Source organism: Mesoplodon bidens (genome assembly GCF_964165515.1).
Source record: "Mesoplodon bidens genome assembly, chromosome: 3".
NCBI classification, from domain to species: Eukaryota; Metazoa; Chordata; class Mammalia; order Artiodactyla; family Ziphiidae; genus Mesoplodon; species Mesoplodon bidens.
Window position 1 is genome coordinate 37,905,135 of NC_138178.1, and position 16,288 is coordinate 37,921,422.

At 52.5% G+C, this 16,288-nt stretch overlaps 1 protein-coding gene across 7 annotated transcripts in view; it reads left to right on the forward strand.

Annotated features, from left to right (window-relative positions):
• Positions 1-6,187: 6,187 nt before the first annotated feature.
• Positions 6,188-16,288, forward strand: part of KIF7 (kinesin family member 7) — a 33,625-nt gene continuing 23,524 nt past the window's right edge. For 5 of the 7 annotated variants that reach the window (XR_014015429.1, XM_081229357.1, XM_081229356.1 and 2 more), the window contains exons 1-10: positions 6,188-6,276; positions 8,683-9,034; positions 10,545-10,745; positions 11,124-11,517; positions 11,749-12,274; positions 12,763-12,879; positions 13,455-13,682; positions 14,605-14,744; positions 15,137-15,252; positions 15,493-15,645. Coding sequence is in view for 6 of the 7 variants with exons in the window: in XM_081229357.1 (XP_081085483.1) it covers positions 8,707-9,034; positions 10,545-10,745; positions 11,124-11,517; positions 11,749-12,274; positions 12,763-12,879; positions 13,455-13,682; positions 14,605-14,744; positions 15,137-15,252; positions 15,493-15,645 (2,203 nt within the window). In the remaining variant the exon portion in view is untranslated. The remainder of the gene's footprint in view (positions 6,277-8,682; positions 9,035-10,544; positions 10,746-11,123; positions 11,518-11,748; positions 12,275-12,762; positions 12,880-13,454; positions 13,683-14,604; positions 14,745-15,136; positions 15,253-15,492; positions 15,646-16,288) is intronic. The other 2 variants (XM_081229355.1, XM_081229358.1) reach the window with 1 other exon arrangement.

Genomic DNA, 16,288 nt, shown 5'->3' on the forward strand with positions numbered 1-16,288 from the left:
AAGTCATCAGCTCCATATTCCAGCCACAGAAAAGAGCAAGGGGGTAGAAGAAATTAAACTTCTGCTTATAACTCACTAGAAAAAACTTAGAGTCACAGGGCCACATCTGGCTGAAAGGGAGGATGGGAAATATAGTCTTTATTTGGGGTGGCTATGCATCTAGTTTAAAATCTGAGGTCTTAAATGGAGGGGAAGTGGATTCTGGGGGTGGGGGGCAACTTGCAATCTCTGCCACACCACTCTCCTGTCAACAGACATTTGGGTTGTTCCTCTATTTTTACTATTACATACTTTTGGCAGTAAACATTGTTATGAGTTGCTTAGGGAATATGATGAAGAGTGGGATTGCTAAATCATAAAGTATGTGTTTTGTTAACTAGATATTGCCAAATTGTCCTCCAACTTGGTTGTTCTGAGTTACATTCTCACCAGAAGTATATGAGTCCTCTTATTCAGCATTCTTACCAACACTTGATATTGTCTGGTTTTATCATTTTTGCAAATCTGAAGTGTGTATAATGGCATTTCTTTGTGGACTTAATTCCGTGAATCACAATGATATTGAACATTGTTTATTATGTTTATCGAATGTTTGTATTTCCCCTCTGTGAAGTGTCTGTCAAAACTTTTGCGCAGTTTTCTATTGGTCGTTTTTCTTTTTCTCATTGATTTTTAGAAGACTTTAATATTTTTTGGATTCTAATCCTTTATCAGCTCTACGCATCACAAATATCTTCTTCCAGTGTGTGGCTTTTCATTCTCTTTATGGTTTCTTTCAATGAACAAAAGTTCTTAATTTTTACTTAGTCAAAATTATAATTCTTTTCCTTTATGTTTTGCAATTTTGAGTAGTTTTTAAAGCTCTCCCTACCATGAAGTCATGAAGATATTCCCCTGTATTTTCTTCAAATATTTTCATAGTTTTGCCTTTTACATTTAACTTATTTTTATGTATGGTTTAAGTAGGAATCTGATTTTTTCTTCCATATGGATAACTGATTATCCTATACTTTTCCTAATTTCTTGAATTTTTAGTTTCTCCTTAATTGAATTGTACACTGTGGGAAGGCTAAGAGTTTCTCATAGAAGTCAGCTGGAAGCTTCTGACCTGTTGATGTCTGATGCCTGAATGATGCTTTCTTGCATCTAGGTGGAACAGAGGGACCAGGTTCTGCCTCATGTATGGAATAGTCTGGCTTCCCCCCACTCTCAGTTCCATCGTAGATCAAGTTTCCAAATGTGTTCTATTTATCTGTTCCTGTGGCATTAGCACATTGTCTGACTTACAACGGTTATCTGGTTGGGCAAGCCCCCCACATTGCCCTTCTGTAGGAGGGCTTTACAACTTCTGGCTCTTTGCTTTTCCATACAAATAATAAAGTCAGCTTGTCAAATTCTACAAAAGGAAAATTTACAGACTCAGCTTGTTTCAATTAACTATAATTATTATGTGCTCTTTTGATGCTCAAATTGTCACAATTTGGCCCCTTTAAGTTGGGACCTTTGTCCTTTAGGCTGACAACAGACATTCTAAAAGCATGTTTTTTTCTGACCACAAAAAAATTATTCCTGTTCTTGACCTAATCCATGGGATCAGCTACTTTTAAAGAGGAATAGTGGCAGCACAATTTGGACCCTGGGTATGCATATCTGATTGTTCCATGTGAATATTGGTGATAGACAGAAAAACATTGCACACCCACTAGTGACAGCTAGAAAAAAGGCATTTCTTTCCAAGGTCATCAATTCACATTGATAGTTCCAGTGAACTCTAACATCACAAAAATCTTTAAAATTACTGTAACAAAAGTTTCAATTTTCTTTTCTCTAAACTTAAGTACTATAAAATTGTAATTATAATTATACCAAGGTTTCATTGATCATGATCACCTTTTGTTACATTTACATACATAAAGATCCAAGTTTAGTTTTAGGCTTCTTCACACTGAGTCTAAATGAATCTTTTTTGACTGTGTGGTACCAGGCTTCTCTGAATCATTCCAGTTGAGGACCCCAACTTCTTTAGAATACTTCAGACCAACAGTGTAGTTCTATAGCATATCAGAGAACACTAGGGTTTCATCTACTTTTCCCACATGCTTGAATTTTTGGGTTCTCCTAAACTGAATTATATATTGTAGGAAGAGTCATAGCTTCTGGCAGCTTCTAACAGATGGATGTTTGGTACCAGAATGATGGTCCTTCATGATACATGAATCAGTTGACCAGCCTCTCTTAGCTTTGAAAATTCTAGGAGGTGGTTGTGGATATTATGGATGACTTCCTGTATTAGGGTTCTACAGACAAACAGAACCAAGAGGAAGTATATAAATTTATACCAGTAGGAAATATATATACAATTGACCCTTGGACACTGCATAGGTTAGGGGTGCCGACCCTCTGCATAGCTGAAAATCTGAGGGAGTTTCCCTGGTGGTCTAGTTGTTAGTGCTGTGGTCTGCGATTCGGCGCTTTAACTGCCATGGCCTGGGTTCAATCCCTGGTTGGCCACGGGGCCAAAAAAAAAAAACAAACAAAAGAAAATCCGAGCATAACTTTACAGTCAGCCCTCTGTACCTGCAGTTCTGCATCTGCAGATTCAACCAACAGGGATTGTGTAGTAATATAGTATGTATTTATTGAAAAATATATGAGTATAAGCCGACCTGCACAATTCAAACCTGTGTTGTTCAAAGGTCAGCTGTATATATAACTATATATACATACTTTTTTAATATTTATATATATATAAAGAGATTCATTATAAGGAATTAGCTCACAAGATTACGGAGGCTGGCAAGTCCCAAGAACTACAGGCTGAATCAGCAAGCATGGAGACACAGGAGAGCCAGTGGTTTAGTTCCAGTCCAAAGACTGGCAGGCTCAAGACCCAGGAAGAGCCGATATTTCAGTTTGAGTCTGAAGGCAGGAAAAAAAGCCAAAGTCTCAGTTAGAAGACAGGCAGGAAAACTCTCTCTTATTTGGAGCAGGGTCAGCCTTTTTGTTCTATTCAGGCCTTCAACTGATTGGATGAAGGCCACCCACGTTGGGGAGCACAATCGGCTCTACTCAAACATATGTTAATCTCATCCAAAAACACCCTCACAGAAACATTCAGAATAATGTTTGACCAAATATTTGGGCACCCCACAGCCCAGTCAAGTTGACACATAAAATTAACCATCACACTTCCCAACATCCATGCATATTCATCTCATGTGCATATTCCAAGCCAACCATAGTTATTCTGTCTCCTTGTCAGTGATGACTTCAGGGGTGGACAGGCCTCAGCCATGATGTGAGGGAAAGCTGATGGTAGGGCTCCTAGGAAAAGTTCCCTTGATCCAAAGACAGTGCTGCGTGACACAATGCTCTCTTCCCCCTCTGGATGTTTTATGGTTGATGCTGATGGCAGAGGGGAGAAATGGAAAAGCCAGGTCCCTTGTCACTGACTCAACCTGCCCCAGAGCCCTCCTCTCTCTGGTCTCTCTGTTCACCGAGATAACAAATGGCCTATTGTTCAAGCCACTTCAAAGTGTGGTTTCTGCTCCTTGAGGCTGAGGATTTCCTAATATAGATCTATCCTAAGAGACTTGGCAGTTTCTACAGCCTTTAATTATAATGCCTGTTTGTGACAGGCAATCTTCTGTATATATAATAAATTGTTTCGTTACTACCTCAAAGTTTGATTTTTCTAATGACATTTTAAGTTGCAAAGATGTTTCTAGATTTTCATTAAAATTCAACCATGCGTGATGCTCCCAATGCACCCAATCCATCAGAGGTCACAGAGGTGAAGAGACCATCTCTTTCAGGCAGCACGTGGACGTTCCTATATCATCTATCCTGGTGCCAAGATTCCCTTGGCAATGACTACAAGATGCAACTCAATTTCAGAAATGTTAAAATGAGCGTCTTAAAACTGAGGAAGCATTTTTGTATGTAGGGAGATGCAAGTTTCTGCTGGTTTTGGGCGGAGGGGTGGTTTAGGGCTGAGAGTGAAAACAGGGATGAATGGAGAAAGGACTGTGAACTGAGGACAGGATCGTCTGCTGTCCAGTTTGGAGGCTTGACGTAAGGAGATGCCATCATGAGGATACTTCCTCATTCTCCAAAGATATTCTACATACCACTCTGTCGTTTGTGCCTACAAAATAAAAATATGAGCCATATTGATCCACACCCATATTTCTGTTAATGCAAAGACAGTTTTTCCTTCCTTTCTAAAATAACTTGACCAAAAACCTTCATGGAGTGACTACGCCAGGTCTTGGGCCAAGGGAGAGAGACTTGGAGATAAATAAAGCACGCTCCGTTGAAGGACCTCACAATTTAGTAAGACAAGTTATAATATGTATAACATACTTGTATATATTATATATGTATGCACATGCTTGTATATCGTAGTGCTATAGTCTGAATGTTTGTGTCTCCTAAATTCATATGTTGAAATCCTACCCCCCAGTGTGATAGTATTTGAAGGCTCGCCTTTGGGAGGTGATTAGGTCATGAGGGCGGAGCTCTCATGATTGAGATCAGTGCCCTTATAAAAGAGACCCTAGAGAGCTAGCTTGTCCCACCTGCCATGTGGGACACTGTAAAAAGGTGGCCATCTAGGAAGTGGGGCCTCACCTGACACTGAATCTGCCATCACCAGGATCTTGGACTTCCCAGCCCTCAGAACCGTGAGAAATAAATATTTGTTGTTTATGAGCCACCCAGTCTGTGGTATTTTGTTATAGCAGCCTGAGTGGACTAAGCAACATGGAGAGTAATAGTTGGAAGGGTACCCTCCAAAACATGACTATGCTTATCTCTCTCCTTCTGTACTTTTGTGCTTTTTAAAAACATTTTTAAAAAATTGACATGCGTTACTAGGGCAGAAGGGGGACCAGTGATAAGGCTTTGCAGTGGCCCAGGCAAGAGATAGTGGTGGCTTGGGCAGCAAGGTTGTGGGGGATGAAGAGACTTGCCTGGACTGGAAGCTACTGAGGAGGGGGAATCAGGGCTTGGTGGTAGATAGAACAGAGGAGTCAAAGATGGCTTGAGCGATGGGATGGATGGTGGGGGGCATGCTGCAAGAGATGTTTGGGGGCACTTTCCTGGCCAGCACCTGCCCAGGTAGATGCAGGATGAATACCTCTGCAGGATTTCCACTGGCTGTTCACCCACAAAATTGCCTCCCCAACCGGAGAGGTTGGCTAAGAACTCTACAGCAGCCCCCAACTCCCAGTGGCCTCTTCTAGGGGCAGTTGTCCATCCAGGAACCCAAGGCTGGGTGGCAGTGTAATCCACCAGTGGTCCAGTGGATCCCATGCCCATTCCCAACTGGGGGCTTACAAGCCAGAACTGTGAGGCCAGACTCTGTTAGGGCCTGCCCTGGGGTGAGGCTGCCCCCAGCAGGGGGCAGCAGCCATCCTGCTCTCTGCCCAGAATGCTAGAAGTCCTCAATAGGAGCTCCCTCCTGGTTTCATCCATCCACCCACTGCCTGGTGTGAGCGCCCGGGGTGCAGCTAGGGCCTCTGCCACACCGCCGGGAGTGGGCCCCCATCCCAACCCCGAATATCTCAGGGGGGATGAATCCTTCTCAACTTTAGAAGGGGTAGTGAAATCAGATAAAAAAGGGGTGGAGGCTTTGCTGACCTTTGACGGCGCGTGGGGAGTGCTGCGATAGAAGGGTAGCAATGGCGGGAAGAAGGGAAGGTCTGCAGTTGAATGAACAAACGAACTAACGAACCAAGAGTAGTTGATTTTTAGCCCACTTTAACCGGAGTCTCAGGGTTAGAAAATCCACCCTCCCCTACCGGAACGAAAATGTCTCCTAGTTAGTTTTCATTCTCTCACTTGTTACAACTCGCATTATAAAACTTAGGCTCCCCGCTCCATGAGCTGGTGGGCTTCTCCAGCTCGGAGAATCCAGGCGGCCTTGTTGGTCGCTGTGTCCCCAGAATTCGGCGAGTAGTGATCGCGACTCCTGGCGGTGCTGAGGTGGCCCCACACGGTGCTGGGGGCCCAGGGGCGAGGGGCCCTGCACTTCAGCCCAGGCCACGCCCAATCTCCCGCCCCTCCGGTCCCCGCCCCGCCCCGTCTGCCGACAGACTCCGCGGCGCCGCGCAGCCCGCGCCGCGGCCCCCCGAGCGCCCAGGTGGGCGGAGTTGCGGGTGAGGGGCGGGATGTTTTGGTGGGCGGGGGTCCTGGTGACGGCATCCGCGCGCGCCGCGCTGGGGCTCAGAGCTTGACTGTCCCGCGGGGGAGACTACGCTCACACCCGAGCAGGTGGGTGTGGGCCGGGGAGGGGTGGAGGTCGAGGACCGGGGTGGGAGGGAGGAGGCGCGCGCTTGCCCCCTCCCTGAGCAGGCCTGGACCGGGTGGCACGGTGTCGGCACGCCTGGGGAGCCCTGACCGAGCACAGGGACCTCCCCCATCCTTGCTTATCAGTCTCCTGGAGGTCCGTGTCTGGGCGGGTGGGAGTCTCCCCTTTCCTACGTCGGGGGCCTGAGGCCGGCCTTCCGGGCCTGGTCAGGAGGAGCTAGCGCCCACGCTGCGAGAGTTGGATTCGCATTTGTAATCACTTCTCCGAACTTTCCGCGAGCTCCTATCCCGTGCCTGGCGCTTCCGACTCCGGTTCCCCTACCCCGGGCGCCCGACAGCCCCGGTGTTGTCCGGGCGCCTTCGGTGCGCGGAGCACTGTGCCCCGAGCCGGGGTGCGGAGAAGCCGGGACCGCACGGGGCTGGAAAAGCTTTGGGTGAGGGGTGCGCGAAGGCGCCCACAGTATCGCGTGGCAGTTACCGCTGTGGCCCTAGGGCCGGGCACCCAGCAGGGGCTGATGATTGAATGAACGAACAAACCGTTACAGCTGCTGAGAGACGTTAAGTAGTGAAAAAGTGCTGTGACCTGGGGGTGGGGGTAGGGAGTGGTGAGGACTGCGAAAAGAGAAGGGAGGAAGGAGATGGGGAAGGTTCCTTGGATGAAGATTATTCATCACTATTGGGCAGCTACTAAGCGTCGGACCTTGTGCTGGGTGCTGAAGATGCAGCACGAAGGGGAAAGGAGGGTCCCTGCCTCCCAGCCCCCAGATTGGGACGTGGGGGCGGGGGAACAACGGGTAATCTGTCTTTTGCAAGGGAAGGGAGTGGTCAGTGGCTGATGGGAGAACCACAGGGCATTATATGTGTGTGTGCGTGTGCGTGTGCGTGTGTGTGTGTGTAGTGGTGGGGGCACAGAGCAGAGGCCCCTCCCAGGCTCCCTGAAGGTGGGACCAGCCTAAGCCTGGAGGGGTGAGGAGTCCTGGGCAACACTGAGTGTGCTGCAGGCGGAGAAAGGTGAGGAAAGGTGGGGTATAGGGGGTAAGTAGTCAAGGTAGGCAGAGCCCAGTAAAAGTTTTTTTTTTTCCTGTTAAGGTTTTGAATCTCAAGAGCATTAGGGAGTCTCTTTTGAGGGGAGTTTAAATAGGAGAGTGATGTGAGCACATTTGCATTTCTGAAAAATGCCCCGGTTGCTACATAGGAAGGTGCAGGTAGGCTGAGGCCAATGAGGAGGCTGGTAAATGTCATTACATTGAGATGTCGGTGGGCAGGATCAGGGCTTTGGTAATAGGATGGAAAGAAGCAGGTGTACTTGATATTTAGAAGATGGGATTGGCAGTACTTAATGGTGGGGGCTTGGTCTCAAAGGATCTGCTTTTTTTGTTTGTTTGTTTGTTTGTTTGCGGTACGCGGGCCTCTCACTGTTGTGGCCTCTCCCGTTGCGGAGCACAGGCTCCGGACGCGCAGGCTCAGCGGCCATGGCTCACGGGCCCAGCCGCTCTGCAGCATGTGGGATCTTCCCGGACCGGGGCACGAACCCGTGTCCCCTGCATCGGCAGGCGGACTCTCAACCACTGCGCCACCAGGCAAGCCCTGCTCTTCTTTTTTTTTTTTTTTTTTTTTTAACATCTTTATTGGAGTATAATTGCTTTACAATGGTGTGTTAGTTTCTGCTGTATAACAAAGTGAATCAGCTATATGTGTACATATATCCCCATATCTCCTCCCTCTTGCGTCTCCCTCCCTCCCTCCCACCCTCCCTATCCCACCCCTCTAGGTGGTCACAAAGCACTGAGCTGATCTCCCTGTGCTATGCGTCTGCTTCTCACTAGCTATTTTACATTTGGTAGTGTATGTATGTTCATGCCACTCTCTCACTTCGTCCCAGCTTCTCCTTCCGCCTCCCTGTGTCCTCAAGTCCATTCTCTACGTCTGCATCTTTATTCCTGTCCTGTGCTGACTCTTTAAGAAGGTGGAGCAGGGGATGTGAGATGACAAAGGCAGAGACTATGGAAAACCCAGTGGGAGTTAGGGAAAAGAGATCCCTGGTGTGGTGCTGCTGTGTGTGTGTCTGTGTGTCTTCCTTCTAGGAGATAGGGTCCCAGGGGAAGGATGCATCCAAGAAACCCTTGGATGTCAGGTGGAGGAGTTAGGGCCTTATTTTGCCAGTGATGGGAGCCATGAAATGTTACTGTGTAGGATTTTATCGTGGCCCTTGCAGCATCTGGGCATTAGGTTGGGGCACGGAGGATGTTCTGAGTTTTGACCACCCTCCCTTTTAATCCCTGCAAGGTCAGGAGCTGCAGGATCTGGCTCCAGGTCACCTGCAAGGTGAGTCCAGGTGCTGATGGCAGGGGCCTGTTCCTTTCTTCGCAGGGCACGGAACAGCCTTCCCTCAACATGGGGCTGGAGGCCCAGAGGCTGCCAGGGGCTGAGGAGGCCCCAGTGAGGGTGGCCCTTCGAGTCCGCCCATTGCTGCCCAAGGAGCTGCTACACGGGCACCAGAGCTGCCTGAGGGTGGAGCCGGGGCACGGCCAAGTCACTTTGGGCCGGGACCGCCACTTTGGCTTCCACGTAGTGCTGGACGAGGATGCCGGGCAGGAGGCTGTGTACCAGGCCTGCGTGCAACCCCTCCTCGAGGCTTTTTTTGAGGGCTTCAATGCCACCGTCTTTGCCTACGGTCAGACAGGCTCCGGGAAGACGTACACCATGGGGGAGGCCAGTGTGGGTGAGTGACTCTGCTTGAGGCCCCCTGCCCTTGTTGAGGGTCCTCAGTGTCTCCTGAATTTCTGCCCCTGCCTGTTGCTGCCATTCCCTGTTGAAGATGAGGATGCTGGGGGAGGGGGGAGGGGCAGGTTTCCTAAATAGATCTGCAGCCCGGAGTGGGACCAGCTGTGTCAGTGGGCTGGGATGGGCAGGCAGGAAGAGTCCTCGGAGGTGAGTGACCTTCTCAACTCCATAGAGATGGGACCATGCTGTCTGGCTCTGGGGACCTCACGGGGAGGAAGGGCACGGGAAGTTGGCTTGTCTCTGGAGGTTGTTAGGATGGCTGCTGGGGGTCAGGAATCCATGTTCTATTCAGAGTGGTTGGAAGGGGAACTGTCCTGGAAGAGATATGCTTTGGCTGCTGCATAGCAGGGAAGCAGGCTGGTTCCATGAGGCTCTGGAGCAGAGTTTTGGGAGAGATGCTTTGGGCCAACTGAAGGAACTGCCCCCTTTTAAGGAGCATGAACTGCTTTATCCTATAGGTTTTAAAAGTGTACATGTTTGTTGTGGAAAATTAGGAAAATACAGAAAACACATACACAAAATAAAACTTACTTGATAATTGCCTTTCAGAAATCACTCACCCTGTTAGCATTTCAGTCTTTCTGGGTGAAAATTAGTATATGTTAAAAAATGGTATTATAGTGTACCCATTCTTTTGTATCCTGTTTTATTTTCTTAACAGTATATCATGAGCATTTCTCTGTATCATTAAATATTCTTCAATCAAAATTTTTTTTTTTTTTTTTTTTTTTTTTTTTTTTTTTGCGGTACGCGGGCCTCTCACTGTTGTGGCCTCTCCCGTTGCGGAGCACAGGCTCCGGACACGCAGGCTCAGCGGCCATGGCTCACAGACCCAGCCGCCCCGTGGCATGTGGGATCCTCCCGGACTGGGGCACGAACCCGTGTCCCCTGCATTGGCAGGCGGACTCTCAACCACTGTGCCACCAGGGAAGCCCTCAATCAAAAATTTTAATGGCTGCCTGGCATGCCATTGTGAGTATAAGGTAACTTATTTAACCAGCTCCCCTGTTTGGTTGTTAGGATGGACACTTAGGATGTTTACATTTTTATTGAGTTATGAGGAAGAATATGTTCTGAATATCCTCTTATTACTTCCTTGGGGTAAATTTAGGAAGTCCTTTAGATAACTGAGCATAGACTATGTTAATGAGTCTCCAGGAGTAATCAAGCAAAGGGTATCTGACCGCCTGGCAGGGATGTAGTGGAGGGGATGCTTATATCATGAAAGGGATTGGTTGAACCTTGAGAGGTTGCTTCCAACTCTGAAATTCTGCCTCACCACCCTGGGGCATGGCCTGGCTCAGGCTGCCCAGCCCATCCTGGCCTCTGCTGCTGCCTTCTCCACACTGGAGCCCCATCCTCCAGCTGCTGCTAGGGGCCTCTGGGCCTTATGGGCGCCATGTCCAGCTGAAAGCATGGTGGCAGGAGGCCCTGCGGTGTCTCCTCAGCCTCCCTTCACGAGGACGAGCAGGGCATCATCCCACGGGCCATGGCTGAGGCCTTTAAGCTGATTGATGAGAATGACCTGCTTGACTGTCTGGTGCACGTGTCCTACCTGGAAGTGTACAAGGAGGAGTTCCGAGACCTGCTGGAGGTGGGCACCGCCAGCCGTGACATCCAGCTTCGGGAAGACGATCGTGGGAATGTTGGTGAGGAACTCCTGGGCCCTCCACTGACTGGGAGCAGCGTACCTGGCTTGGGGAGGCTTTACCTGCTTAGGGTGGCTTACCTGTCTGGTGGGGGTACCTCCTAACCGGGAAATCAAGCTCTGGAAAGTTTTGCTTTCGCTTCCCGTCTCTACTGAGCTCAGTATACATTGGTGTGCCCAGAGTGAGAGGCATTGAGGTGAGCGTGGGGAAGCTGGAGCCCCCTCAAGCCCCAGCCAGTATGGGCAGGACCCCCTGGGCATGGGGAAGGGATCCCTGAGTCAGGAAGAGCTGTAGAGGACCAGCCGTGCTCTGCCTGCTCTCCTGGCTGTCAGTCTCAGGCTGCCCCTGCCCTGGGCTCATGGCCTTCTGTGCCCGCAGTGCTGTGTGGAGTGAAGGAGGTGGACGTGGAGGGCCTGGATGAGGTGCTGAGCCTCCTGGAGATGGGCAATGCAGCGCGGCACACAGGGGCCACACACCTCAACCGCCTCTCCAGCCGCTCACACACTGTGTTCACCGTGACCCTGGAGCAGCGGGGGCGCGCCCCCAGCCGCCTCCCCCGACCTGCCGCAGGCCAGCTGCTCATCTCCAAGTTCCACTTCGTGGACTTGGCGGGCTCAGAGAGGGTGCTCAAGACAGGCAGCACAGGCGAGCGGCTCAAGGAGAGCATCCAGATCAACAGCAGCCTCTTGGCGCTGAGCAATGTCATCAGCGCCCTGGGTGACCCGCAGCGCCGCGGCAGCCACATCCCCTACCGGGACTCCAAGATCACCCGGTGAGCCGCCGATGGCCGCAGGCCCACGGAGAAGGGGCCCCAAGAGCCGCGCTAGTCTGTTCTAGCTACTGTCTGGCCTCTGGGGTTGGGGGGAGGCGACTAGGAGATGGGTCCTCCTCAGGCGGTTCGAGGTATCCGGCCCATGGGGAAGCATGCCGAGGATCGGACCCGGTTTGGGGTCTGGACCTCTGGCCCTGGGACGTTGGGGCCCCTAACGCGTCTCGCCCTCAGGATCCTCAAAGACTCCCTGGGCGGGAATGCCAAGACAGTGATGATCGCCTGCGTCAGCCCTTCCTCCTCGGACTTCGACGAGACTCTCAACACCCTCAACTACGCTAGCCGCGCCCAGAACATCCGCAACCGCGCCACTGTCAACTGGCGGCCCGAGGCCGAGCGGGCGTCCGAGGAGGCAGCCGCTGGCCCGCGGGGGCCGCCTAGACACCGCTCGGAGACGCGCATCATCCACCGGGGCCGGCGCGCCCCGGGCCCCACCGCCGCGGCCGCCGCCCGCCTGGGCGCCGAGTGCGCTCGCTACCGGGCCCGCACCGACGCCGCTTACAGCCTCCTGCGCGAGCTACAGGCCGAGCCTGGGCTGCCTGGAGCCGCCGCCCGCAAGGTGCGCGACTGGCTGTGCGCCGTCGAGGGCGAGCGCAGCGCCCTAAGCTCCGCCTCCGGGCCCGACAGCGGCATCGAGAGCGCCTCCGCCGAGGAGCAGGCCATGCAGGGACCCGGCGGAGGAAAGGTGGCCAAGGGTCAGGTGTGGCCTAGGGGTGGGGAGGGGATGGGGAAGGAAGAAAGTCTTCATGCAGCTAGCTGTGTCCCTGTCCCTTGCTCATTAGCAGAGCACATTTGGGATTCAGAGGCACTTCTGCTGGTGACCTTGATGACTTTCCAATCCTCAGGGTCTCTCTCTGTAAAATAGGAATCGCATTAGTATTTACCTCCTGGTGATGTAAGGACTGAAGGTGTCACAAGTGCAGGTGAAGGCTAGTTGTTCCTAATAATAGGGATGTTATTGTTAATGAAAATATGATTAATAATTACAAGAGCTGGCCCAATGGCTTGTGGAGGGGACTGCAGGCCAGGTGGGGTCTCAAGCCCCTGTTGCAGGCGGGGCTTGGAGCAGAGTAGCAAGCCCGGCTAGGGGAATCTCTGGCAGGGGAGGGAGACGGCTGAGGTGTCTCAGGGACAGGCAGGCTTGTCTTGACATTTCCTGCCCCTGAAGCTTCTCTCCTGGCCCCATAGGAAGATGAGGGGGCACTGCAGCTGCTGGCCCTGCAGAGCCAGGTGGCCCGGCTGGAGGAGGAGAACCGAGACTTTCTGGCTGCGCTGGAGGACGCCATGGAGCAGTACAAACTGCAGGTGGGGCACCCCCTTCCACAGTGGTGGGGGGTGCACTTCTGCTGGGAGGTGAAACTGAGCTGAGCCTGTCAGGATGAGAAGTTAGCTGGGTGGGTGGGTGGGGTTCTGGCAGGATGGGTAGAGATAGGGGGTGCGCAGTATGAGCAAAAGTGTGGAGGTGAGGAACACATTGGCGTGGGTGGGTGTGCAGGATGTCATGAGGATGGATAGGACGTGGGACTGGAGGGGTAGCAGGATGAGACTCCAGAGCTGGGCTTTTCCTTTTGTCCCAGGGTAACTGGGTCAGCATTGTTCCTGGCGCCCTCTGGTGGCAGTGAATGGCATGGATATGGAGGGAGTGATAGGATGTGGCAGGGTGGGTGAGTTTGAACCCAAACTAATGCAGTGTGTGTGCGCGCGGGAGGGACACCAAGAGGTGGTCAGAGGTATTTGGCCCTCCTCCATTTTAGCACAGAAAGGGCAGGGTGGCCTCAGACGTGCTCTTCAGTTTCCTGCACTTCTGCCTCTCAGCATCCCTGCATCTCACCTTTCGCACATCCGCGTTGCCCCATCAGCACCTGGACCGTGTCTTGCAGAGCGACCGTCTTCGTGAGCAGCAGGAGGAGATGGCAGAGCTGCGGCTGCGGCTGGAGCTGGTGCGGCCTGGCTGGGGGGCCCCAGGGCTCTTGCAGGGCTTGCCTCCTGAGTCCTTTCTGCCCCGGCCTCACACGGCCCCCCTGGGGGGTGCCCACACCCGTGTGCTGGGCATGGTGCCCCCTGCCTGCCTTCCTGGAGATGAAGTTGGCCCTGAGAACTGGGGAGAGGTGAGGAGGTGGCGAGGCTGGGTGTCTGCTGGGCCTGTTGACCTGGGCAGGCTCTGGAAGGGGAAGGTGATGCTGGGGAATGTGTCCCTCACCCCATGCTTTCATGGGACCAGCTATGAGATGCCCCTTTCTGGTGTTCCTAGAGGAATGGCCAAAATTAGGGTAGGGCTTCTCAGAAGGATCTGGTGCCGTTGAGCATCCCTGGAGTACCTGGAGATTGCTCAGAGTGAGGAGGTTATAGAGGGGGTTCTGGCTTCCAGTGTGGAATGGAAAGCTCACATACCTCCAGGGGTGGGGAGCTCATCACCTCCGAGGCCACACCCTCTCCATCTTTGGATGCGTTTCTTTGCAAGTTCACTCTTCCCTGAGCTCTAATCTGCTCCTCAAGCCTGGTCTCTTGTTTCTAGTTCTGTCACTTGGGGCCTTTTGGACAAAGGCTGCTCTTGCATCTGCCTGGGAGCTCTGGGTCATCTCAGCTCTAAAGACCTGAGGGACTGAGGAGAGGGAGGACGTGGGTTTGGCAGAAGCCTGTTATGCAGCCCCCCTACTCTAGCAGGGCATTGTTGGTGAGATAAAACTTGGTGCAGATGACCTGTATACGAGATAGAAAGGACCGGTTGTCCCCCGAGGAGTGCCAGGTTTGCTATGGGAGCCGGAGCAGGGGTGGAGAGGGGGAAGAGAAGAGGGGGAGAAGAGGAAGGAGCGAGGGAAGAGGGAGGAAGCTCCTGCTCCGACTTGAGACTGGAAAGGCTTCCCAGAGGTCATTTGAGCTAGATCCTGAAGGTAAGGTAGGGCTGGAAGAGGTAAAGATGTGAGGAGCATGCAACGTGGGGTGTAGGTGGGAGCAAAGGCTTGGTGGTGGGAGATGGCTGATGGAGAATGCCCTAGAAGCTTCCTATCCTGAAACCTGGCATTCCCCTAGCAGGTGACAAATGGCGGGGAGGCTGGAGCCAAGTTGCTGGCAGAGGGAGAGAGGCTGGGAAGTGGCTCTTCAGCTGCATCAGAGGAAGAGGAGGAGCGGGGGGAGGAGGAGCCACCCCGACGGATCCTGCACCCACGCAGGTGAGTGGGACCCACGGCCCACCTGACAAGGACCAGCTCAGGGCCCCGGCTGGGCAGGAGGAGGATCCCACTGGGGTCTCAGGGTGCCCTCACCTGCGTCGCCCTGGCCGGCCCTTGGGGGAGAGCAGGCAGGGACTGTGGGCTCTGAATCAAGAGTTCTCGCTGGGGTGAGTGTGCTGAGGGGATGGGCCCAGACCTCCTGGTTCTCAGCCTCCAAGGTGGCCCTCGGTTCCCCCAGCTGCCCTGCACCCTCTAAGCTCAGCTGCTGGCCTCAGAATTCTGCTAGACTGACATACTGGGGTCACAGTGACCCAGGTGGCCTCTCTTCCCCTCCTGGGCTCAGGAGGTAGCTGGGCTGGGGAGGGGTACAGGCTCCCACTTCTGCCCTCCAGGAATAGGATCAGTAAGGGGAGCCAGAGGATGGGGGCCCACCCAGGGAGTCCACTCAACAGGAAGGGCCCAGAGCTTCGCCTGGAGGAGCTGGGTGCAACCATCCCGGGGCCCAGAGGTGAGCTGGGTAGGGCACAGAGAGGGTCCTGACCCCTTTTCCCCTTCATGGTCCTGGACTGGCCACCCTGGACAGTCCACACACAACCCCTGGCTGCCCCTGGCCAGGGCATGCCCCTCCCCTCCCCTCCCCTCCCCCTCCCCTCCCCTCCCCTCCCCTCCCCTCCCCCTCCCCCCCCTCCCCTCCCCCTCCCCCCCACTGTTAGCTGGGACAGCAGCCCTGACCGTCAGCCTATTACAGTGGTTGGTGGGAGCCAGGCCCTGGTTCGGCCCCGCCAGGCCCCCACTGCCATGGCCTCTGAGTGGCGGCTGGCCCAAGCCCAGCAGAAGATCCGTGAGCTGGCCATCAACATCCGCATGAAGGAGGAGCTCATAGGCGAGCTGGTCCGCACAGGTGAGGGGGAGGGCTTTTGGGCTGGCCTCCCACCTGAGGGTGGTTAGGAGCGGGGTCCAGGTGGCATAGGTTTGGTAAACCAGCTCAGTTTCTTGCAGATATGTGACCTTGAGCAGGTAGGATAATGCCTCTGTGCTTCAGTTTTCTCCTCTCTGAAATGGAGATAGTAACTGAACCTGCTTTATAGGTTGTTGAAATGAGCTAATTCAAGTGAAGTGCTTAGGCTGGCTTTCAGGAAGCATTAGTTCTGATTATTGGCTTGGCCGTAAAGTTCGTTCGGGTTTTCAAACGAATATTTTGGCCAACCCAATATTATTAATCAATTGCTGTGTGTCAGGCACCGCACTGGGCACAGAATCTCCCGGTCCTTGGGAGCAAACAGCGTCCCCAAATCATCTACGTCTACTACTGGTGATACCGGTGAACAAGCAGGGGATGATTTTCGGTGGTGACTAGTTGAGCTTTTTAATTTTAATAGTTATAATTTTATTTATTCCAAAATGCACCAGGAACAATTTCAAACAGACATATGAGAGTCCCTATCACCAGATTTAGCATTTCCAAGCTTTGCTCGGTTTTGTTTCATCTCTCCCTTTTTTCTTTGCTGAAATATTTTGAAGCAAATCCAGGACAGAATGTCATT